This window comes from Crassostrea angulata, chromosome 8 (genome assembly GCF_025612915.1).
Source record: "Crassostrea angulata isolate pt1a10 chromosome 8, ASM2561291v2, whole genome shotgun sequence".
Lineage (NCBI taxonomy): Eukaryota > Metazoa > Mollusca > Bivalvia > Ostreida > Ostreidae > Magallana > Magallana angulata.
In genome coordinates, this window is record NC_069118.1 from 14,009,089 (window position 1) to 14,035,840 (window position 26,752).

The 26,752-nt window shown below is 34.0% G+C and overlaps 2 protein-coding genes across 2 annotated transcripts in view; one reads left to right on the plus strand and one right to left on the minus strand.

The window, feature by feature from the left end:
* The window catches only part of LOC128158438 (endosome/lysosome-associated apoptosis and autophagy regulator family member 2-like), a 29,836-nt gene extending 8,552 nt beyond the window's left edge, over positions 1-21,284 (minus strand). The window contains exons 1-10 of the mRNA XM_052821284.1: positions 21,066-21,284; positions 6,929-7,055; positions 6,359-6,551; positions 5,922-6,072; positions 5,290-5,379; positions 4,237-4,354; positions 3,729-3,878; positions 1,647-1,735; positions 705-990; positions 225-436 (exon numbers count right to left, since the gene is read on the minus strand). Of these exons, the coding sequence (XP_052677244.1) occupies positions 225-436; positions 705-990; positions 1,647-1,735; positions 3,729-3,878; positions 4,237-4,354; positions 5,290-5,379; positions 5,922-6,072; positions 6,359-6,551; positions 6,929-7,055; positions 21,066-21,176 (1,527 nt within the window). The 5' untranslated portion in view covers positions 21,177-21,284. The remainder of the gene's footprint in view (positions 1-224; positions 437-704; positions 991-1,646; positions 1,736-3,728; positions 3,879-4,236; positions 4,355-5,289; positions 5,380-5,921; positions 6,073-6,358; positions 6,552-6,928; positions 7,056-21,065) is intronic.
* Positions 21,285-21,442: 158 nt separating this feature from the next.
* LOC128158439 (protein CFAP276-like) lies at positions 21,443-24,805 on the plus strand. The gene is made up of 4 exons (XM_052821285.1): positions 21,443-21,602; positions 22,103-22,335; positions 22,821-22,939; positions 23,716-24,805. Exons 1-4 carry the CDS (start codon positions 21,522-21,524, stop codon positions 23,784-23,786), a joined length of 504 nt encoding a protein of 167 aa, XP_052677245.1. The 5' UTR covers positions 21,443-21,521; the 3' UTR covers positions 23,787-24,805.
* The last annotated feature ends 1,947 nt before the right edge of the window (positions 24,806-26,752 follow it).

Sequence of the window (26,752 nt, forward strand, 5' to 3'; positions counted from 1 at the left end):
AATTTGTTAACATAAATGACCCTAGATGTGGCCAATCTGATATTTGTATAGTTATATATGTATCAAAATAGTCTGTCAGAGAAAAAAGGGGTCTTTGATATTTATAATGATTAAGGGCAAATTATTGTTGAATATGCATAAAAACTTTACTTGCTATGGTTCTAAACTTGTAGCTAAATATTTACAAAATATATAATTTATGTCTATGTAATAATAAAACACACAGAAAGGAAGAGCAGTTCACAGTTCCCAGCACAGGTGGTCTCAAACTGGAATTCCACTGTCCCTATAGTGATGTCCTTATTCTCACTCTCTTGCCCTCTAAAACCATCAATTTTAAAAATGAGGACGAGATAGGCGTCTCTGCTGCGTCCAAACTGAGTGTGAATATGATCTCCTGCCAGGACCCAGGAGGCATTGGTGGAACAGTCTGTGTCTGCCGAGAGGAAGAGTTAAATGACAGCAATCAAATGATAATTCTACTTATACCTGAGAGTACCTATTGACTTTTGAAGCTTGATTTAAACCAGATTGTAATATTTTCAGAATTTACATTGTTTAGGTTAACATTTCACTGGGCATTTAAATACATATATCACACAAAGCAAATGCTTTGTCCATGAATAAATACATAGAAATGCATAAAAAATCATGTTTTTTTAATCAACAATACTATGTGAGTATCATTTAGAATTGAAAACTACCAGCGAACGTGAGACAGTTGGCGGACATGTTGGCTGGCATTTGGTTCCACCAGCGGTACTCCAAATTAATGTTTGGGGAGGTAGAGGCGGGGCAGGGCTGGCAACTCTTGGCCCCGTCAGAGAACATGTTGTCCGGGCAGAACTGGCAGCCCTTCCCCTCCACAAAGTGCATGCCCGGGTTACATGGGGGACAGTCCTCAGGCTCACTGGGCCCAGGCAGTTTCACAGCCCCTGTCATGTCTGTCCGGCAAATCTGGGGCTCAAACCACTTGTATAGCTTCCTTGTCTGAAATAAGTGTGTATTGTTAAGTTCCTTGTCTGAAATATATGTGTATTGTTTTCTTGTCTGAAATAAGTGTGTATTGTTAAGTTCCTTGTCTGAAATAAGTGTGTATTGTTAAGTTCCTTGTCTGAAATAAGTGTGTATTGTTAAGTTCCTTGTCTGAAATAAGTGTGTATTGTTAAGTTCCTTGTCTGAAATATGTGTGTATTGTTAAGTTCCTTGTCTGAAATAAGTGTGTATTGTTAAGTTCCTTGTCTGAAATAAGTGTGTATTGTTAAGTTCCTTGTCTGAAATATGTGTGTATTGCTAAGTTCTTTGTCTGAAATATGTGTGTATTGTTAAGTTCCTTGGCATTAATTATAACGTTGACAAAGAATAATCATGCACAGTATAATACATACTGTGGAATCATTAGAATTCGTGGTGGCTCAATTTTCGTGGTATTCGTGGGTACCTCTTACCCATGAATTTACATCCTCAATGAAAACAAATTTAGAAAGAGTTATCTTTTTTACTGAACTTGAAAATTGACACATTCACGAAATAACATCCCCATGAATAAGCCCAAAAATCCCACAATCCACGAAAATTGACCCCCACGAAATTAAATGATTCCACAGTACTGGTTTCCTGACTGACATTAAGGAATGATTCGTTACCTTTTTATTACTATCACATACATCCTGGACCTCATAGTAATCCTTCTTAGTACAAGCCGGTCTTTTTAAACAGACACTGGCCCCTGGCTCTGAAACACATATATCAGTGAAGGTTACTATTTCATTCTCATATCAATCTAAGACCATAGGCGTCGGAACCGGGGGGGCTAGGGGGGGCTTAGCCCCCCCACTTTTTTTGCAAAGTTATACCTAACCATTAGAAACATAGCATGATAGAGGGTTCAGCCCCCCCACTTTTTCTCACAGGAAAGACTATTGTTCCTAAATTTACCTTGAAAGATTGAGAGGTTAGATTCAGAAGCATACTAGCCCCCCCCCCCCCCCCCCCCCCCCCCCCCCCCCGGATTAGGAATTTCATGATTTTGAGATAAAAAATTTTGGTAAGTAAATTTTTTTTTTTTGGAAGTATAGGTATACCCCCCCCCCCCCCCCCCCCCCCCCCCCCCCCCCCCCGATTAGGATTTCCATGATTTTGGGAATTACTTTTTTCTCAATATTTCTGAGGATTAGTCTAGCCCCCCCACTTTCAATTTGCTTCCGACGCCTATGAAGACGGTAGTGATAGAGTGTTCAAAAGCTCTCTTTGATTTTTAACCCAGTTTATCACATAAAACTAAAAACAGATTATTCATGATGCCAAAAATATGTGAATATCTTCTTTCTTTCACATTAGTTGTCTTATCTTTCCTTTGACTTTGGAAGTTGCTTTTTGTATATCAGTTTTAATTTACATTTCCTCTTGATCAAAGAATTTTTGCAGATTCCTACATGTACCTTCTGAATATATGTTTTTTAATTTCATTTTTTAATCAATGTACGAGGGTTGTTCGGAAATTATTGAGACAACTCCAATATTTTCTTTTCTGATCGACGAATTTTGGTGAAAATTGGCATAAACACTGAAGAAACGCCAACAAATAATAAAACAAAGTAATATTAAAAGAATATTTAATATTTTGTTTACGACGGTAGGTAAACAAGTCGGTGGTCGGGGTACCCGGCGCAGCCATGAACTCGGAGATTTTACAACTTAAACATCTACTTTATAAGTGTCCGTAGAATTACAGTTTATGATAAAAGAAATCAAATTAAATATTTTCATTTTGCTATTCTTTGCGACTAACTTTTGATTAAGTTTCACTGATGTTCAAGTTGAAATATGGATATGGTACACATATATTTACCAAACAATAGAAATATGACAACGACTTTACATTGAATTTTGACGTCAAGGCGGTGCATTGAGAATCGTCCATCTGGTGGAAATCTCAGAGGAAGGCCTGTTAAGGCCACGCAAATGATTAAAAAAATATACGATGACAAGACAAGATATAAGGCATCAGCACATCATATTTTTTTTCACTAATTGTTTAACTAGAATTAGACCAAAGGGATTAATTATCAAGTACTTTTGACACACTAAATGTTGTCAACGGTTCTGAAATATATAAAAAATGACTGCAGTAGACATTCACAGTAATTAGACTTTCGGGTAAAAATAACTTGATTTTTTCCCTAAAAAAAAACAAGAATGAGAGAAGTTGTAATTGATGACATCTTGAAATGAAAACAAAAGATGAGAAACAAAGAATAATTCTTATTTCCGTTCGTTTGTAAAGTGTTTAAAACACAGGAGCAATAAGAAGCGTTAAAATGACGTTGCGAAAAGTTTGCGGTTGCGCCGGGTCACTGGACGAAGGCACGTTGGTCAGCTTACCAGGAATGATCTATTCACGCCATGGACAAGAAACTTTTCACATTGGTAATCTCTATCCTGATTTACGTTTTGGTGAAATTTCAAGAGTTAATCTTTTTTACTAAAAGAATCCGAGAAAATGTCTCAATAATTTCCGAACAACCCTCGTAAATGAAAATATTTGTCTAAAATTAACAAAGTTTCAATATTCAATATCTAACATTTTAATCTTTCAAAATTACAAGCTCTTTTTTGACATGGTACTTTCTCTGGTACTCTGACTTAGAGTCACATTCACCTTTTATATAAGTACCTACCTGAGTACTCTGACTTTGAGTCACATTCACCTTTATATAAGTACCTACCTGAGTACTCTGACTTTGAGTCACACTGTGTACAACTTTGCTGGCCCTTCAGTGAAAAAGTGTTCCTCTCACACGTAGAGCAAGACACCGCTCCCTCACTGCTAAACGTCCCGTTCTTACACTTGGTGCATTCTGATGTAAAAGCCACTCCTACAAATTGGAAGTACCGGTATGTTATATAATAAAGTTGAAATAATTAATCCTACCTATGCAGTTATAACAAAACATCCTTCATTTGTGAATTACATCATTATTGAAATTTCCAAATCTTCTATCAGATATTAAACTACAGTTGTGTACAGTGTATGTGTGAACTTTTAGCTGCTGCTGCTTATTTTTGCACAGAATAAGAAATAAATTCAGAATATTCGCTTAGAAAAAAGGCATTAATGGCTACTTTACAAGCATTGTAACTAGTTGCTAATTTTGAAATTCAATCAATTATGTTCAAACTAAGCTGGCCTCCTACATAATTAGCTTAATAAGAAACGAATTAAGCTTGGCGTACCATGAATTTCCACCTTTCTAATTAACACTGGTTTCCGTCTGTTGCTCTCTGATGACGACTCGGACACCAGAGAAAGGGCCTTCCATATTAGGACATTGGATCCCGAGGTCAGGTGTACCTACAATCCAACATTAAAGAACTGCAATGAACACTTCACATAAAACATACACCAAAATAATCATAATACCATGTGAAATCTTCAACCAAGATAATGACATTGGATATAACTTGATAATTATGGAGTAAACGTAGTGATCAGAGGCATGCTTTGGTGGTCATTCTATGACTGGGTTTGGTTGATTGATACTTGATAGTGATGAATTAAATTATTCAAGAGAAAAGCCTTATTTACACTGAAAGTCAAGAACAATGGATTATAAATAGGCCTGGACATGCATTTCATGGCTTTGCTAGTAGCCTTAGCTGATGAGGATTTAAGTCATGAAGTTAAAATCAAAACTTATTTTGTAATGATAGCCTACAGAGTTTGAGGTAGAGATTCACATGCACAAAACAGGTACTCGTGTGTATGCCAGTTAGCAAAGCCTAACTGATGGGAGTCAAACTGTAGGTTATACTGCTCTCAGAAATGCAGTTCCAAGAACTCTGCAATTTCTGTACTGTTAATAAGATTACTTAAATGAAAAATCAGGGTCAGCAATTCATTAAATTTTTGCATAAGCAGGTCCATTTCTCAAGTCCAGACAATATAAGTATGTTGAGGGAGTTTTTAGTGAGAACAAAGCAAAGGTGCAGATAATAGTTCCTTACCTGATACCTAAGTGAAGAAATTTAACTTGTCTTCCTGCAGAACATTGGTCTCCTTTTTACACAGTTATACATGTTATTCATCTTTACTAATATCTTTACTATTAGCCTTGTCAACATTATTTCCAATCCCTTTCACAAGATAACTAGAAAACTACGTGCAAATTTTACATTTTGAAAGTAAAATAAATTAAATCCATGCACGGTTACCGAAAAATGCAAAGTGGCCATCTCATAATAAAGTTTTCACATTAAGAACACGACAATATCTGTGTAAACCTGTACCTTGACTTTTCCCCATTTTCCTTCCCCTGTATCATCTGGGAACTGGGATCCTCCCTTACTACCATAGGACTGACACTGGCTGTTTTGTACCTATAAAATACAATCCAGAAATCATTTCACTGTAAATCATATCACATCAAAAAAAATATTACAGTAATATCTCAGTCTTTCAAGGGCAATTAATAAAGTTAACAGAAACAAAAGAAGGCATAAAAAGTCATACTGTATATCAATATGTTCAATATCATACAGTTTCTTTTCGCAGTACTTTAATATAAAACAAATGTGTACATCTTTCACAAATCTTTCTGAGATTTATCTTGTTTTCACAATATATGCATATATGGGCTGATTAAACCCAAGCAATCCAACAGCTCCCTTTCAATAGAATGCCCATGCCTTTATATGAGCTTTTTTGGCATTCACATACAGAAATCGTTTTTATTTATAGTTCAAATATTTTTATCTTTGAAAGGAGATCAATTTTGCTAGAGTAAATGTAAATAGGTGATGCATAATCGTTGAATATAATTTGTTGGCATGGAAAATTATTTGATACTTTACTAGTAAAAATATTAAACTGGACAGCTTTAAGTAAAACAAATAAATAGTAGCTAAATCTATGAACCTACGATGAAATGGAACATTGTGTCTGAGCTGCTGGGGAACTGATACTCAAACACGACGTACCCGGCCCTGACCAGAGTAACGGAGTAGGTGAGGGCGGAGGTGCAGCCCTGGGGGAGACAGCTGATGTAGTTACCCCGGGGGGTCCATATCGACCTACATACAGGAAGAAAGAGTCACCATGTACCGGTACTAACAGTGGATTTAGAAATACTGATTACAGCAATGTTGTAAAAATTTTATGAATTAGAATAATAAGTTGTTTTTTTTTTCAATATATTTCTCTACCAAACATATCAAATGTTTCAACAAAAATACATGTTTTGCCTTTTAAAATTGTACAATTATATGGAATGCCTGAGAATTGAAATATGATAATTGAATATCAGTTAACATTAAACATAGTTTTGCTTTACTGATTTTCAATTTACATTTCACTTACATGTTACAATTTGTATTCTGGTCATCAGTTTGGAAGAAGGACTGAAACGTCTCGGTAGAGACCTTGAATCCAGAGGGCAACTGTTCCCACTCTTCAAACCTCTCCCCACCCCCCAGGGAGTATGTCCCTGCCCCACATGGCTTGCATTCCTCTGTCTCCATGTCAAGGTACTGGCCAGGTTGGCAGGTAAAATCTACATAAAAGTAAAGAATAAAGGTATTCATGTGTTCCCAGTATATTCCAGTATACAGTGTTCCCAGTATAGTATCTGATTTAGTAACAGAATATATATTACTAGGAACAAAACACATGAAACAATGGAAAACCATGCTGGACATTTCTGACAAAAAAATGTGAGTTACACATTATATACAGAGGTACATGTATAGACAACTAACTCTCTCTCTCTCTCTCTCTCTCTCTCTCTCTCTCTCTCTCTCTCTCTCTGTGCTCATTTTCCCAATATTCTTTACCGTTTTTTTTCTCTTCTCACTATCTTTCATGCTCCTTTATCTTTTTTGCTCCCTCCTCCGAATAATGTTCTAGCTGACCTGGCAACAGATAACTTACCACAACTTTTGCCCCTTACAGGAGCTTTGGGACTTGTAATAGAACATTTCCCAGGTTCTATGGGTACTTCCACTTTCCATCGACCTCCATTATCATCACATGTTGTATACTCATACTTCAAATCCTCCTGTAACAATAAATATTAAAATTTTCGAATTATGTGCTGAACTTGGTAATGTTCTGCTTTCTTCCGGGTGCGTCTTTTAACCCCAAGGAACCCCAAGGAACCCCAAGGAAACCCCAAGGAACCCCAAGGAACCTCAAGGATACCCCAAGGAACCCCAATGACAAAAATTAATAAATTTTAATACCCAAGGGGTCTTATTGGACTTCAAGGGTCACCTCTTAGTACCCCAAGGGTACCCCAAGGAACCCCAAGGAAACCCGTAAGAACCCCATGGAACCCAAATGATAAAGTTATTAACCAGTGATACCCCAGGGGTCTCATTCAAATCAAAGGCTCACCCCAAGGTACCCCAGTGATAGAAATTAATAACTATTTATACCCAAGGGGTCTCATTTGAATCCAAGGGTCACCTCGTAGTACCCCAAGGATACCCCAAGTATACTCGTTAGAACCCCAAGTAACCCCAATAATAGAAATCAATAACTAGTGATACCCCAGGAGTCTCATTATACCCCTATACCCCCACAAATGAAGTTTAGGGGGGTATATTGGTTTCACCCTATCCGTCCGTCTATCCGTCTCTCTGTAGATGCAACTTTGTCCCCCCTATAGAATTTTTTACTACTGCATGGAACAGTCTGAAAATTTGTACATATGTTGATCACCATCTGAAGATGTGCACCTGTAATTTTTTTTAGGATCAGACAAGATTTAATGATTTTATGACAGTTTTCATTTTCCTCATTCTATTTTTTGTTCACTGATGTTGAAAAGTAAGGGAGGTAATCCTTACAGATTTTATTAATTAATTTATAGCATTAAAACACCCTAAATATATTTAATTCAGGTTGAAAGATATAACAACGTTTTATCGAGCACGTGGTTTGCTATTTATAGTTTGTTTACTAGGGGTGGTTTACGGGTAGTAATACTGGTTAGACCAGTTATTAGGGAATGACTGGTATGCTTTGTGATTTGAAGTTATTCGAGCTCAAGACTTAGCGCTGTTTACACGCTTTGCACCCACCCGCCCACCCACTTATACATAATCATTCATGCATTGGGTTTGATTGCACAAAATATTAATAAAATGCATAATGCTATAATATTTCTGTTGCAGATAATGAGTTTTGTCCCAAGAATTCGACATATGGGTATATCCCTCCAACTATTTTTAGAATCGGTAGGACAACAAAGAAGTGCCTTTAAGCAAAATAGTCCCTATACTTGCAGAGTGTATATACATTTATTGGGACATTTTAAATCAGAATGGTTGACACATGTCAGAAAAGAGGATTTGCAATTTTTAAAACAAGTGTCAAAATTGAATTATCATTTGAAGAAAAGAATTGAAATTGTTTGATGTACACCCTTTCCAAAACTGAGAAATTCCCTACTTTTACTTTCATTTTCAGAGTTTTTCAATACAGACGCATTTTGTCGGAAAACGAATCTGACTTCAAACCACGAAATTTTAACAGGAAAGAGACAATTTGATGAGCTTTCATTCAAGAGGTCCCTCGTTGCTGAATGAAAATTAGGGCCGGAGCTATGAACCATAACGTTAACATTACCGCCTATGGAAAATGCATTAGTGGACTATACCCATATTGAGCTCCATGCTGGTAAGGCATATTTCTTGTTTATTTGCAATTATTATGATAAACATGCATTTTTCTTTTGTACATTTTCTCATTTATGTGAATAAACTAAATTTCCAACAAGTTCAACAAGTTAAATCATTTTAATAGCATATTTTCCAAGAAAATATCCATCACAACACCCCCCCCCCCCCCCCCCCGGGATTTTCAAAAAACCAATTTAAATTAAAGAATTTGTGATTTTAACTTGAATGTAATTTATTTTGAGTTTTTACATTAAAAAAAATGAAAATGTAGGTGAGTTTCTAACTATATATGAGTTTAGAAGACTTTTTTTAAAATTTGAGACCAAATATCACTTCAGGTTTTTAGTGCGATCATTTCAAGCGAGCAAAAGTGAAAGTAGAAAAGCAGAAAGTTTCCGGTGAGGAAAAATACTTCATTCTAGCAGTGTCCAGCTATCTAAGATTAGTTTGCATTGTAAGGGAATTGTATTAGAGTCCGGTAGGTTCCAATTTTATATTTATGATGATAGATTTGCATTAAATTGGAGTAAATTAATTTGTCATGCATGTGACATGACTATGTACCGAAGATGTAGGTATGCACTCTTTAACATGTAGCAGCCTACCATGTTGGTTAGTACTTAATCCACAAAATCTATCTTTGTTTATCATAATCAAAATTGAATGAAATTGTCAGTAATTATTTTAAGTAGATATTTACTAGTATTTATTTATTCATACTATTAAAAATAGATCAATATGTTGGGGTGGGGGTTGATATTGAATGTTATGGGGGGGGGGGGGGGGTGTTGGTCTTTAGGCTGTATAGATGTGTTGTGCATGAAGATGTAGTTATTGTTGCCTATCTGTTCTCTCTTTCAGTGTATCTTTCCCCCTCTCTCTAATTCTCTCTGTCTGTCTGTCTCTCTCTCTCTCTCATTCTCTCTCTCTCTCTCTCTCTCTCTCTCTCTCTCTCTCTCTCTCTCTCTCTCTCTCTCTCTCTCTCTCTCTCAACATATGGCTGCTTTTGATTTGGAATTGCAAATGTTGGGAATAGTGTTGGATAATGTAGAATTTAATTCAAAACATTTCATTTTAGATAACATGTAAATTGAAATGGAAGTCTTGTTCCAAGAATAGATCACAACAATGAGCCACACTTGATGTAAGTAAAATTTATTTTTGTAACTTCACTCATCCAAGTTTAAAAGAAGGAACCTATAAAAACTATATACCCTGCATGGCCAGTATTTTACATGCAGATAATTTAGAATATTATAGATACTGGGAAACTTTACATTGATTATACATATTTCACAGACTTTGTGGGTATTTCTTGTTCTTTTGGATTTTGAACTTTATACTCTGTCCCAAGATATTTTGGATTCACGTTTGGCTTAATTGTTTGATATTTATAAATACCTCAGGATCCAAACGATGTTCATTCAAAAGTATGAAAAATTTCCAAGATTTCTCAGTCAAAACGCCCCTGTTAGCTTATCAGGTTTCAATACAATGCTAAAAAATGTGATGTCTACGGAGATTTTGCATTGCAGCAAGCCCGGATGATAACGTTGAAATATTGCGCGATGTATTCCGAGTGTATTCCGAATGGAGAAAAGATGTAAACATTCCCCATTATAAATCTCCGTAAGGAATCTGTTTTCGTTCCTGTGAATTTTTCCGAGTGAAAGATGATAATGTGTCAATGAAATTATCTTGGAAAATATCCCTTTCAACTATTTCAATTGCACTTCTTTCACAGGTAAGTGTATTTTTATTAAAAATCGTCCAAACGTGAATCCAAAATATCTTGGGACAGAGTATAGTTAAATGTAGACTCTCTTCCACAGGATATGTCTTTTGATAATGTTTGTTAAATTTGTTACCATGCTAACAATATACAAGAGTAAAAGAAAAAATCCTTATTAGCAAGTTTCTTTTCCCTATGACATATATTTAATGAGTTAAGTCATGGTGCATTTGTTCCGAAATTAGGCTTAAATAAAAGTTCAGCAAATATTACACTTATATGAGTAAAAATAACTCATCACTATGACGTCATTATGACGTCATAGGTGAGGTCATCTCAAGCTAGCATCAAAATGGAGCAAAAACTGAATTGAGGGCCTCACATTATAGAGTCATATAACTTTATTATTTATAAACCAATACCTACATGTAATACCTTGATGGATAGGGAAATTCCTATACTTTTCTATTTTACCTTTTTTGTGGTGTTTGAAAACAATTCTTTTTTGTTACTAAAGAAAAACTCATGATTTTTACGACAACAATTTTATAAAATCAGACATAATTGAGCTTTTTCATAAGAATATGAACAAAATAAATTTGGTAAACTATTGAATGTTTATGTTTTACATGTATTTTAATCCTTGAGATTAAAGTTTCCTCAATTTATGCAATTTGAAGAGCATTGAGTGCCAATGAACTATATGCTGTTTAGGTAAATTATGACTGGACTGTTTCTTCAAATTTCATGCATGTGTATCAATGCTGCAAAATCCATAGTTATGTATTGAATTTTTCCAAATTTGGAATCATGGTTCTTAATTGTGTCTAGAGTGAATATATAAGCAAAGAATTGTAAATAACCACAATGACTGTTTTATATTGGGTATATCCCTCCAACTATTTTTAGAATCGGTAGGACAACAAAGAAGTGCCTTTAAGCAAAATAGTCCCTATACTTGCAGAGTGTATATACATTTATTGGGACATTTTAAATCAGAATGGTTGACACATGTCAGAAAAGAGGATTTGCAATTTTTAAAACAAGTGTCAAAATTGAATTATCATTTGAAGAAAAGAATTGAAATTGTTTGATGTACACCCTTTCCAAAACTGAGAAATTCCCTACTTTTACTTTCATTTTCAGAGTTTTTCAATACAGACGCATTTTGTCGGAAAACGAATCTGACTTCAAACCACGAAATTTTAACAGGAAAGAGACAATTTGATGAGCTTTCATTCAAGAGGTCCCTCGTTGCTGAACGAAAATTAGGGCCGGAGCTATGAACCATAACGTTAACATTACCGCCTATGGAAAATGCATTAGTGGACTATACCCATATATTAACGCGGTATCTATGTATTTTATTGAATAAATGCGCTAGTCTTGGAGCACTTACCCATAATCAGTGATGTTATGATTGAATAAGGTTGTAAATATTTTATGTTCGTTTGAGATAGTTCGAATTAGAACATAAAATATATTTATATAAATACATTCAAATGGAGGTTTTTTGTCTTTATGCGTTAACTAAATTTATCTTTTATAAGTATTCTATCAACTGACAATGCAGATTTTTTGTTTGTCAATGATAAATTCTTAGGAGCTGGCTGAATTCATTTGTCCCAAGGGGGCCATTATCTGAGCCATGGTTTAGATGGAGCATGTGTGTGTGGAAAATTGATAATCTGTAAAATGGGCAGTGGCTTTGGGGCTAATTTAAAAGGAAATAAATAATATCATTATTAGAATGAAGAAGTGAACTATTTTTAGAAGTTGTTTAAATTTATTAGTCATGCAAGTTGATGAAGTGACCCTATAGGGAATGTAATTTAAATTAGATTTAAAATTACTGTCGTGATATGATTGTAGTGTTTCCGCAATTTTAAAATTGTTTGTAATAATAATTTTCTTTCTTACATATTTTTACATAGTATGGTAATTATGGTAATGTTTTGGGAGTTTATTAAATTTAACAAGCCTGTCAAAGAAAATCATATATAAAGTCCTATGGGATCAATTTTCTGATATGGAGTTCCATTGAACCATAGCAGAAAGTGAGGAAAATTTGAAACAACTAACTGCATCTGTTAAGACTCGATCTTATTAGAAAGATATTCAAAGTTTTATCAACAGAAGAGCATTGCTTGGCTACCGGTATTTCCATTTACTGCAAAGGGTGGGATTATTGTCATTTTGTTGATTTTTCATTAAAACAATTAAATAAAAAAAAATATCATCAGATACATTAATTTGTAAATATATTACTGTTATACATATGTATTTAAAGTGATAAGTACCCCAAAGAACCCAAATGAATCCCAAGTATACCAATGAAAACCCAAAGGATACCCTTGAGAACCCCATAGATACCTCAATGTTGGAAAGTAAATTTGATGACCAAGGCTGGTCTCATTAAAAATCAACGGGTCACTCCTGATACCCCAAGGATACCCCAATTATAAAAATTGATAACTATTGATACCCCAGGATACTCATTGGAGTCCAAAGGTCAACTATTGGTACCCCAAGGATACCTGTAGGAACCCCAATTGCAAGGTACCCAATTGATAAAATTTAATAACCACCCCAATGGTTGTACTGTAAAACATATTACTAATTAATACCCAATTACTCAATGGAATATCATAAAAACATCTGGGCAACCCAAGGAACACTTGTGATACCCCAATACATACTGGTATGATAAAAATAATGTTTCTCCTGACTTAAAATATCTGTTCACTTTGGATGAATTTAACAATTAATGTTGTCAAATCGGTTGAAAATCATAATCGAGTACCGTTAATCGGCAGAATTTGTTGTCTCTTACCAACTGATGATCAGCCAATATTGAATCAGTAACAAATTATATCAAATTCATGAAAATAGGGCACTAAATTTCATGTCACCACAAGGAAGTCTGCAATTCTTCCGGTGAACCATTCATATGAACACTTAATATGACAATGTTTCTTCGGTGAAATTTTCAAATGAAGTGGGGAAAGATATTGTTCAGTTACAAAGACCCAAACTTGTTTTACTATTGACATAGGGGGTGTTACCCTTAGTGGAGTACTTTTGAGAAAAGACAAGAAGTGATCATGGAAGTGTGGAGTGGGGCTATCTCCCCTTCGTGGGTACAACACAATGGATTGACCCATTAGCGCGCAGAATGTTCACCTGAGAGGCACCAAAATACCTGTTAATTGCAGGTAGACACCCGTTGTATATTGGTGGTAGCTCTTGGACAGGGATTAAAGGGCCAACATAACCCTTTACATGTAAACACAATGGCTTCACCATCACTGTTGCAATATATTTACCTACACCTACATCTCCTTGTTTATTGGTAGACAACCCTTGTGAATTTTGGGTGTCTTCCCACTTTGCTATAATTCTGAAATTTTTATGGGTGACTGATTTTAGCTAAGTGGGAATGGTGCTCAGGTAAGGGTTTCAAAGAACAAAGGAAATTAATTACAGGTAAATTATAGTCTGTTCAATTATTGACCTTAAGCAAATTTTTAATAAAAAAAAATCACAGGCAGTTTTTTGAGATTATGTTTAATATAAAGTTTAAAAAATTAATTAGATACTTGTAATAGAAGTAAATTTTCATAATTAAAAAGGGTTTGTTCTATCATGTCCCAGAATTTAGAAATATGACATCGTAAAGACAACCTTTTCCTGCCATTTTTGCATTTTTAGCATAAAACAGCTTGTTTTCAAGCAGTTTTTCTTTCAGAAAAAATAGAAAGCATGCTTGAACAAACAAAATATTTTAATCAGAGATGTATCTAGCCAAGGCTAATAAGTGACAAAAAAATTTTCCCTGTTCAAGCATGCCCTCTATATTTCCCATTCATAAAAAGATAAGAAAAATGTAAATTTTGGACTGATTTTGATTGAAATATAGAAATAGCGTCACTTCTGACATCATTTTCTGCCAGTGAGTGCAAAAAAAAATCAAATAAATAGGTGAAAAATAAATTTTACATCAACTCTTCTAAAATTAAACATAACATATTATTGTACCTGAAACACTTTAAAAAATTGCGAATAATGGGGGCCAAATTTAACTCATATCATAAATATAGTTCTTTCGTACTTCAAATCACCATCTACCAGTTGAAGTGGGAAGATGGGAAGGTATATTATCCCATTAAATGAAAGATTTTGTCCTCTCTGTTACAAAAAACGTATAGCCGATGAATTTCATTATATTTTAGAATGTGATGCAATATCACAAGTCCGAAACAAATTTATAGACAAAAATTTTTCGGCTAGACCAAATGTGTTTTAAAGTATTACATATTAGGGTATCCTTGGGGTTGTATGGTGTATCAAGAGTTATAAATCTGTATGATTAGGATATCTTTTGGAGTTCCTTGGGACTTCTGTGGGGTTCCCTAGGGTATATAGCGGTTTTTAGAGGCGTGTCTGGGATACCAATGAGTCCCAAGTGGTATCAAGAATTTTTAATTTGAATTATTAGGCTATATCCTTGGGGTTCCATTGGGTTCTATGGGGTATCAAGTTTTATGAATCTGTATTATAAGGGTATCCTTTAAGTTCCTTGGGGTATCCATGGGGTTCCGTGGGATACCTAATGGTGTCTGGGATATCAAAAAGCCCCGAGGGTGTATCCAGATATATAAAATTGTGTTATTAGGGTATCCTTGGGGTTCATTTGGGTATCAAAAGCTATATTACTGGGTATCCTTGGAGTTCCTTGAGGTATCCATAGGGTGTGTCAGGGATAACAATGGGGTATCTGTATTATTACTATTAGAGTACTATTAGGGTATCCTTTAGGTTTCTTGGGGTACCCATGGGGTTTCCTGGGATACCTTGTGATTTGTCTAGGATATCAAAGAGACCCAAAACTTAAAGTATCAAGAGATATAGTGTATCCTTGGAGTTCCAAAGGATATCAAGAGTTATAAAATTTATATAACCAATACATGTATAAGAATATCCCTAAAGTTCCTTGGGGTATCCGTGGGTTTTGTCTGAGATACCAATGAGTCCCTACGGGTATCAAGAATTTAAATTTGTATTATTAAGTTATCCTTTAAGTTCCTTGAGGTATCCTTGGGGTTCTGTGGTGTATCAAGAGTTATGAATCTGTATTTTTAGGGTATTCTTGGAGTTCCTTGGGATATCCCTGGGGTTCCCTGGGATTCTTAGAGGTGTATCTGGAATACCAATGAGTCCCCAGGGTTATCCAGAGTTTTAGATTTGTATTGCAGCGTATTACGGTATCCTTGGGGTTCTATGGAGTATCAAGATTTATGATTCTGTATTATTAGGGTATTCTTGGAGTTCCTTGGGATATCCCTGGGGTTCCCTGGGATTCCTAGAGGTGTATCTGGAATACCAATGAGTCCCCAGGGTTATCAAAAGTTTTACATTTGTATTACAATGTATTAGGGTATCCTTGGGGTTCTATGGAGTATTAAGAGTTATGATTCTGTATTATCAGGGTAGTTCCTTGGGATATCCATGGGGTTCCCTGGGATTCCTAGAGGTGTATCTGGAATACCAATGAGTCCTCAGGGTTAATAAGAGTTTTAAATTTGTATTATTAGGGTATCCTTGGGGTTCTGTGGAGTATCAAGAGTTATGATTCTGTATTATTAGGGTATTCTTGGAGTTCCTTGGGATATCCCAGGGGTTCCCTGTGGTTCTTAGAGGTGTGTCTGGAATACCAGTGAGTCCCCAGGGGTACCACGAGTTTAAAATTTGTATCATTAGGGTATCCTTGAGGTTCCTTGGGATTCCTATGGTGTATCAGGAGTTTTAAATCTGTATTATTAGGTTATCTTTGGGGTTCCTTGGGGTATAATTGGGGTACCAAGGGTAAGGGGTGACCCTTGCACTCTAATGAGACCCCCTTGGGTATCAATAGTTATTCATTTCTGTTATTGGGGTATCCTTGGGGTTCCTTGGGGTTTCCTTGGGGTTCCTTGGGGTTTCCTTGGGGTTCCTTGGGGTTCCTTGGGGTTAAAAGATGTGCCGCTTTCTTCCCATTGATTCCATTTACCATAATTTAAATTCTCAAGAATTACACTAATTTTTTTTTTAAATCTGGCGACATTTTTTTTTCAGGTTTTTTTTCTTTATTTTTTGGTCTTTAAACTAACACTCAATACAAAAAAATCACTATCGCAACTCATAAAGATGTCCTTTTAATGGACCTTCAACAAAATGTGTACCAGGTATATCGTTAAACTAAAACATGCTGTATTATTATGGTACCGGTTAAATGTGTACCTGGCCAGGATACTAGTTTCATTTTGGGGCCATCACTGAATATCCCTAACAATGTGAAAAAAGCAGGTGTACATTATTTACAGACCTTTTTGGGGATTCACACATTTACAAAACTAGTATTCAGTTTTTGGCATCAAATACAGATTAGCATTGTGTCTATAATGCCAGTACACAATTCAAGAATTTTATTTCTACTTTTCACGGTTTTTCAACTAGCAGTAAGCTATTAGGTACATGTTCTAGACTAATGCTTATAATAGATTCCATTGGGGTTTTTTTAATGTTAACAATATCAGTTGAATTGTGCATGCAATGCAATACGACTACCAGTAATCATAATCAATAAAGAAAAGAATGGCAACATTCCCATACATATATGCTGGTGAAAACAGATGAGAATCGATAGCTCTATTATTCTTATAATCATGAATTGATTGCTGTTTATTAGGGCATCTAATATTTACAAATATTCCTGCCATATACTGGGGTACTTTGAAAAAAAAACATAGATTCAAGAACAACATCTATAGGGCCATTAACAACAAATGCTAATGCAGATCGAATCATGCAGGCTACTAATGCAAGGGCCTGGCATAATTATTGGTTTTATTTGTATCTTATCAAGTCCTTGTATCATGTTATTAGTTTGTTTCAATCTGATTGACATCATCCTATATGTTCATACATGACTTCCCTAACATTACTCCTAACTACCATCACTTAATTCAGTAGTGTTAATTGAAGCATGAAATAGAGATTTAACACCACTGTAAGGTTGTCAGTGAGATGTACATGTACTCGACAGCAATCTCCCGATCACATCTCGTAGATCCCCGAGACATTCTCACTCACTGAACCATGTGGAGAGGATTGAACAATAAGTCTATAATGAGGACAAAAGTGTAAACATGCATTGTTAGATCATGTATTTAATCCATCTACATGTATGAATGGATATTCAATAGCAATTTTTGTCTTTATAATTTTCCAGATTTTTGTAATTTTGGTGGGTTTTTTTAAATTATATGTCCAACTGATGGTCCAGTCTGACCATCAGTATATATACATATATAGACTATATATAAAGAATCTTAAATCAAATTACAAATATCCATTGGAATCATGAGATTTTTATGCTTTCCTGTGTTAACGATGTTGTTTTTAATATGCTTTCCTGTGTTACAATGTTGTATCTATTGAATATTAAGTCCATTGTCTTTCTTGACCATAAAATCATGATATAACAGTATGTTGCTTTTTTACTTCAAAACATTTTTTTCTATGGATTTTGCCTTTCTTGGTGTGCATGTACTTTGAATGAATGATAAGAACATCCTTTGTTTACATTGGTCCCACGAGTTTATATCCTTTATTGATTTCTTTATCAAAATTGCGTCTAAAACCATAACAGTTAAGGCTGGGTCTTCATAAACACAGAATTAACAGCAACATTGGGACACCCATTTCACATCATAATAACTTAAAGTCTCTTGCCTAATTTAATCATCACACATTCAATATTGTCCATACTCTCCCATTTTTACTGTAAAATGATTCTCAAACTTCCATAGCACCTTCTAGAGTCTTCATTATAGTGGCATAATTAAATCAATTACCTGTACATTACACAATTGAGTTCTCAATGTTTGAATTTTTGTAATTAGATATTTAAATGTCAATTCACCATCACGAAAGGTTAAAGATCTTTGAAAGCACATTAAAGATTGCTTAAAAAACTGGGCATATCGTTCTCATTTTTCATATATCAATTTTACTTTCCGTGTTCAAACAAGACAACAATTCATATAGGTAACGAGTGGTTTCGCTCCGATCGCTTGTTCGCGCTGAGAGGTTTCGCCCCTTTTCAATATATTATATAAATATTATTAACGATCAAGGATTACCTGTAATTATCGATCTAAGCAAACCCCAAATCATTGCTAACGTTGTGTTTTATGAAATAATTTAAAATTATCGTGATTTCACCTAATCGAGCTGTCTTAATTAATGCATTTTATAAACATTTGTGAAGTGAAGGCATTTTTAGCCAATTTTCCGTCATTATAAACAGTATACAAAATATGACATTGATAATATATATGCATTGGCTAAATGGACATAAAAAAATATTATATAGCTTGCACAATAGGAAATATTCAAAGTCCGATTGAAAATATATTTAATAATTACATTAATTTAGGATGTATATGCGAACATCTTATGGAATTTTGGGCATTATTTAATTCATTTTATTATCTATCATATAATGCATTATATTTTAGTTACTCATCAACTTATGGCAGTAGAGGCAGCATTCACGAACCATTTCTTTGCTATACTCTTTCAGAATACTGGTTCCAAACGTGCTAACGAATTCTTGAGATACTCATCATTTAGTTCTCCAAATTAGATCGCAGTGAAAGCTATTTATTTAACGGTTTCATTGATGGTGGATTAATTGCCGACTAATTAAACTGCTCAGGCGATGTTCGTGCATATGTATAAAATTAGTCTTATTAAACTAAATTTCCTTCTAAAACATTTCATTTACCACTTATGTATAGATATAAATAATTTAAATTATGTATTTAAAAACAAAAGCAACAAGCAGTGTTTATTGTAGTACTATCCGGGCGAATCCACCCGGGGTGAACATGTATTCAGAGCGAAACCACTCAGCGCGAACAAGTGATCGGAGCGAAACCACCCGGATTCTTCATATATCTGAATAGAATTAAACCCAATACATTTTAATGTATGAATTTTTCCAATTCAGACAGAAATAAAAAGTGCTGCAGACATTGGTGTAACTTTAATGGCAGTTTGCCATTTAAATCTAAACAGTGAAAAGGGCCTGGGTACAAAAAATGGGATACTAAATAGGCATTAAACAGTGTTTCATGTGTTACTAGAGTGTATCTGGCAGGCATTTCAAACTGAAAACATTTTGACCAGCATTTTGAGCACTGCATGTACATTTATCAATGCCAGTCATCCGTCAACAACAAAACTATTTATCTTTGTATGAACATGGTAGTTTCAAGATATGCAGATACTGGTAATAATCATTCACTTCAATTATTTCAGGCTTTTCAGCGAATTTACAATTCAAAAACAAAAATGCGCACTTGTGGGTAGCAACCTTTTGAACAAAGTTTTGTAACACAATCTATTTTTTCAATAGTCTGGGTTGGGATTCATTCAGCAATGATAGGGAATCATTAAACAATAACAGCTACTAGCAGCTGTTTACTCTATGGTAACAGGTGCTGCTGTAACAAAGCTGATCAATTAATTTAGTCAAGACAGCTTAGTACTAAAGTGCATGATACAGACATTAAAGACAAATATGACCTTCAGCTTACAGCCGCCATTATAGTGGTTATTGGTCATTTACATCATTATAAAATGTCCACAGTATTCTCAAACACAGCAACAGACATGATTTCTGACAATTTTTACAAAAGTCTATTTGCAACTTTATTGACTTAATGTACTTTTTTGATTCTACATGTTTTGTACAACTTGTAGAATTATGCGGTGTGCAGAAACTATTAATTTCTTTTAAGTATTTTTTATAAAATAAAAATATTGGGAAGATGATCATAGCCAAGTTTATGTGCATTCATCTGCACCAGAATGCAGACAAAAAATGTAATTTGAGTGTGCAGCAAAAACAAAGATTACATGATCCAGAACGGTTTTAAGTTTATGTTTAGCATCACATGACTTTTTTCAACATCCATCAGTGATATTGGTCGCCAAGATATACATTTGTTTTGAATACGGCCACCCTGTTCTTTTTCGGGGCAATCTTTTTTTTTCACAGAATCAGTCAAAAAACCCGATCTTCTGACATTTCTTTTTCGTGGCTAAACTCCACCATTGTTTTTGTCATTTACATTTTGATTTGATTATACTGTCTTAATTATTGTAATTATATCAAAACCTAACCTTATCAGATTATCATTTACATTTACAACCCAAGTATTATTGTTTTAACCACCGGATGGATTAACCAATGGATTATTACTCTGTTTGGGTAGGAGTCCGTTTGGGTACGACTTTACTTGACTCCATTCAAGTTAAATCTATAGTGATTATACTGGACCTGGTATTTGGAACAATTATCCTATTTAAATTATTTATTATTGGGTATCAAAAGTCTCCACATTAAATTTCAAATTATTTTGAATCAAGCCATCAGAGCAATCTTTTTCTGGTGACATGTCAAACAATATTGTACATCTCTAATGAAACACACTTTTTTCAATTTACATGATCGATTATCACAAACTTGGTTTAGCCTTGTTTTGGGGTTTCTTAAGTTTTTTAATTCAAAATAATGTCTGAATCTCGTCTAGTTACAAACCTTAGAACAGCTGGTCACAGTTGTGGTAGCCTCAGTATTTAGTTTCGTGACACAAATTATCATCAATGCAACACAGAGTAGTCGAGACATTCTGTGTGGAGAGTTTGTCATTTATATCCAAACGTAGTACAATAAACCACAATGGCTTTCAGTGCACATGCATTTTCTCAACATTCAGCATCTGCTGAACCGGAACACAACCTGATGACATGCGCAAAAGTGTAAACAAAAGAGAACCAGTTTTCTTCGAAAAATATATTTTTTTCTTATCATTTTTTTCTAAATTTGCTTCTTCGTTTGACATGAAATGTACTTGTTAAAATATTTCCGGAGAATTTTTTTTTTCAAAATTATTTTTACACTCCTTTGAACTCTCGTTTGGTACGAGACTTTGTGTATCCATGGTAGTTACATCAACGAGAGCGTGAACTTTCGCGTTAATAACAGTAGACGAAAATGATGCAGTCAACAAGAGACCCTTATCCCTTTCCCAAATTACAGAATGATGAAAACTTTTACGGATCGAGCTATATGGAGGTATGTTTTAATAATTTATACATATTGATATCTTTAAAGAATATTTAACTACAAATGGTAATTGATCATGTATGCCTGCAAGTTTTGTTGGTATGTAATATGTATACATACAATATTTCATATATGTTTGCATGGTGACCGTTATGCAGACCGAAAAGCATAATAAGACTACATTCTCACCCTAAATGCAGGTTTTTTATTTTATGGTTAGGATTAATTTTCTTGGCGGGATATGTGAAATCTTGGTGGCTTAATTAATTGGTGGCATTATGTCAATCCATTGTTTTTGTTTCGACTACAGGGGCTTTTGTAGAAAAAAAAAGCATCGTTAAAAAAGTATTTCTGAGGAAATTACTCCGAGGTACTTACTTTTTTAAAATTGCTTTTCCTACACAATACCCTGTGTTTCAAATTCAGAGAACCCTAAGTGAAAGTTAAAAGCATTTAGAAATATGTAGAAGCCAATTGTTTAACTTAATTTGTGTGTTATATTTCTACAGCAACAAGCATATGACAAACCGGTTCATCTGGCTCAAAAGGAAGATCCCTGGAACAGGTTGAACGGAACCTGTACACTAGCTTCCTCTCGTAGAGAAATCTATCACATGGACCCTAAAGCCCCACGGGATAGCTTAGATTTTATACTTAAGTCAAAGTACGATCACCATGATGAATTCCTGAGAGCCAAGAATGAAACACTTACTCAACCGGAAACAGCTGGTGATAGTCATGGGTAATGTATTCCTACACATTGAATAAGATATCATTAATTATGCATTGCCTTTAGATACTGTCAATTTATCAATTTTTTCCTTAAGTAACCATTTTTCATAGATTTTCATAGTTGTTGAGTGGATCCAGTCAAAATCAAACGTTAAACAAAGAAACTTGCAACCATAACAAATAAATATATCTTTTTTCCTAGAATTCATGTATCAGCTAGATTGAAAATGAAATCCAAGAAACTGATGCCAACAAAGTTACATGTATTAATAAATAAATTTACTGCATTTTTTTTCAAATTGACTGTTAAATTTTTGAATTGAATTTTTTACTTATACAAAATTACAAAGCATCTGTGATTTCTTTCCATAAAAAGATTGATAATTATGTTGGTTATTTATTTATGGTTATACTACATAGCAAATTACCTATCTCAATAAGAATTAAACCTTAAGTATATATGTGCAAAGTTAACATCTTTTGTTTTCATTTTAGACGAGTTCTTAAAAACCGTGAGGTAGAAGTCATCGTGCCAAAACCGTACCTGAACCATCCCCTCTCTGTCATAGAGCAGAAAAAGAAAGACAGCATTCACTCTATTGAAAACGCCATTGGTATGTACCCCCATATTGTCAAAATTAAAGCATATCATTTGTCATTGTTGTCTGACCCTCAGGCAGATGAATTTTAAAGTGTAATCTTCCTAAAGGTATCGTCTTGGGTGTTTTTTTTTCATATATTAAAATCGAAACAAATTTTGCCAGTATGGTTCCCAAGTATAGCATTAATTATTATTCAGCTTTTTTGTAATAGAAAACATGGGATAAGTTCATATTTGTAGACTGGAGAGTTTAATAAGTAGAATTTTATGATATAAAATTATTTTAAAATGAGAGAGGGTTTTTCTTTTATGAATAAATTGATAAGAAAGTTGTCCTCGTATCGTTATCTGCATATTATTTTTTTTTTAATCATAAAACAGTACAGATGTATGATAACATTTTTAAAAATCCAATTTTCTATTAAAAGTACAGCTGCAGTGGGCATTAAGTGTTATAGTTTGAAAACAGTAAAAAAAAAACACTCAAATAATCTGTTTTATATAATTATTTTTTTCAATTATTTTTTAAACAAATTCCAAAATTGCTTTTTTAAGTTACTAAGATGAAAAAGCTATAACATTTATACGATTGAAATACATTAAAAACTAATTTCCAACTCATTTAAGTGTTTATACTCATGGTATTCAAGATGTTAAAATTCCTATGTTCAAGAGTTATAATCTGTATTTATACAAACTTTCCCTGACATTGAACTCAAAATCATCGCTAAGTGGTATATTGTTTTACTATCAATGTGATTTTGTTAATTTTGATTTGTTAATTTCCAGAGGGTCACCACACACAAACAACCAACAGAGGTTACTCTAGAAAACCAGACGGAGGCTTCTTCTCCTCTTAGACTCATTAACCAGTCTAATTAATTAATCTCATTACATGTATCTTGCATCAACAAATGCACACACAGAATGACAATACATGTATTGCATAAGAACACCTGGAGAGGACATTAACCTCTGTGTTTATAACATGCTCTCCTTGATGCAGATTTGAACTCTTTAAAATTTCTTCGAAACCCTTTACTGTTTACACTGTGGAGCTAAGTATTAAGTGTCACACATTTCTTACAATATTGTTTTATTTATTATGTATAGGTTTTTTAAAGGGGGAGTTGGAACTGCTATTACAATTTTGTTGTAAAATGGAAATATTAAAACAACTTCCATCTAATAGGATTAGGAATACTGAAGAAAATATATACATGTATACATGTACTGTACATTTCATGCAATAATAAAGATATTCACATACAGGATTAAGACAGATTACAACTATAAGTAAATAACTTAACCAATGAAATTACAACAGACCAGCATAAAACAAGAGATCAACTTTTCTTCTTCTCTCAATCTTTATCTATCTTTTCTATTCCTTTCTTTCATTCCCTGTCACCAGAGAGCCCCCACAGCGCTGGTACTAATGGTGGATACTCCAGGAAACACGATGGTGGCTTCTATTGCACTTAATTTGTGGTCAACGATTAAATGAACTTTTCAGATTTTTTAAAGTGTCAAAGCATTATTATAACCCAAGTATTTAAAAAAAAAATCAAATGTTTTTGAATATTTTTATGTTTATATTTATATCATCAGGTATTATGTAGAGTGTTTTTTCAAAAATACTTTCTTACATTTTTTTTATTTATAACTAAGAGTAGTTTGTATATTAGAAATTTATGATTGTTCCAAAGTGATTCCCAGCTGAATAACAGACTTGTTAATTGTTTGTAACACACGATTGCTTTTTGAATATTTTATCATCTAGCCTTAATGAATTCGTTTCTAATAAATATATACCTTTTGTAACAAAAGTGTTGGTCAATTGTATCGATTCCTTTGAAAAATAAAGCATTACTGTGATGATTTGAGTCCTGTTTATAATTCTATATTATCATTAGCACTGAATTTGAGACTGCCGTAGATATTTTTGGGAGAGTGGAAGGATCTCTACAAAATGATGTGAAGAGAATTACCCGAAGAAAATGAAAATATAAATATATTTTATAAAATGAAAATGAAAATATATTGTTACTTGTTTTGAACATCTGAAAGCTATGTACACGTTATAATTTGCGTCGATTATGAAATACGGTGAAACAAATATTTTTGTTTATACATATAAAAGGTACCCTAACACTGTAAATTACAATTCGAAATAAATGAACTTGGAACTTGAAAACTTGAATTCAATCGATTTTATGAAATTTTAATCAAACATTTATATTCTGATTTTTTTTTCTGTCGAAGCCGTGGAAAAAAATTGCTTTATGCGATTCAGAAAACTTGTAAAATTCCATGCAATTAAAAAGTTTGCATTGTCATTGCATTAGCATACTGAGTATATTTTTATACTTCATATCTATAGATCTTACATACGAAAGACGAATAGGGCCACATAAAAAAATATTTTTATCTCGTAATTACGAGAAATGATCTCGTTATAACGAGTTAACTATCTCGTTATAACGAGAAAAGATCTCGTTATTAAGAGTTAATTATCTCGTAATTACGAAAAAAAGATCTCGTTATTACGAGTTAATTATCTCGTTATAACGAGAAAAGTTAATTATCTCGTTATAACGAGAAAAGATCTCGTTATTACGAGTTAATTATCTCGTAATTACGAGAAAAGATCTCGTAATAACGAGAAAAGATCACGTAATTACGAGAAAAGATCTCGTAATTACGAGAAAAGATATCGTTATTACGAGTTAATTATCTCGTTATAACGAGAAAAGATCTCGTTATTACGAGTTAATTATCTCGTAATTACGAGAAAAGATCTCGTAATTACGAGAAAGATCTCGTTATTACGAAAAAAGATTTATATAAATGGTGCATTTCTGAAAACACCTACAAGTCGACTGGTTCACCCTTTCCATATACGTTAATTCAATTCTGATTAATGTTTAAATAACACCGGACATTATTCATTAATTTTTGAAATAAATTAATCGGATTTGACATTTAACTAATATGAATAAGTGGAAAGAACTTGATGTAATTCTCATTTCATCTTACATATCATAATTCCACTCCGAAGTAAATACCAGATAGCCCTTGTCGTAAAAACACAATTCTATTGTTACAGTTGACTTTAATGACTATGTCGTTTCAATCATTGATATACAGGATTTACCTGAATTGTTTTCATACACAACCTATATGTATATTGAAAATAATTGATTTTGTATATCAACATTTTGGAGTCTGAAAACAAATTACATGTATCCTTCTAATCAATATATAGTACAATCAATTCATCAATCAACCTGCTTTGCTCCTTCCTCTGAAATTTCGTTAAAACTGATTGGTCCGATTTTATATCAAATTCTGTTTATGCTTCTAAGCGATGATTATGCTAAGTATGTGTATAATAAACAAGAGGCCCATGGGCCACATCGCTCACCTGAGGAACAATAGGAATGATAAAGTCAGCTTAATGGAGTCATAATACAAACAATCTGGACAATGTACAATAATACATGTAGATCCTGCATAAATAAAATCCATTTTTCCTCCTTGGAACTCGGATAGCCCTGATTGCTGCCAATATTTACTAGAGCAGACTTTAATCACCGCTCCTGCACATATATAGGGACTCAACGTTACGCAGGGAGGGATGACCGCACACCTACGCAACTCAACAGGTACCAACGTTAACGCAAGCAGGGATAACGCAAGCAGGGATGATCGCACACTTGCGCCAACAGCTCAACCTAACGCAAGCACGCGCTAGAAAGGCCAGAACACCAGCAGGGATGACCATACACAAGTGCTCCGCCGCAATCACCACAAGCAGGTATGA

Bases quoted from the DNA above. Each gene is read 5' to 3' on its own strand.
- LOC128158439 (XM_052821285.1), top strand. From the start codon at position 21,522: ATGATGCAGTCAACAAGAGACCCTTATCCCTTTCCCAAATTACAGAAT. The intron at 21,603-22,102 runs GTATGTTTTAAT...ATATTTCTACAG, and splicing joins ACGGATCGAGCTATATGGAG to CAACAAGCATATGACAAACC. The intron at 22,336-22,820 runs GTAATGTATTCC...TTTTCATTTTAG, and splicing joins ACAGCTGGTGATAGTCATGG to ACGAGTTCTTAAAAACCGTG.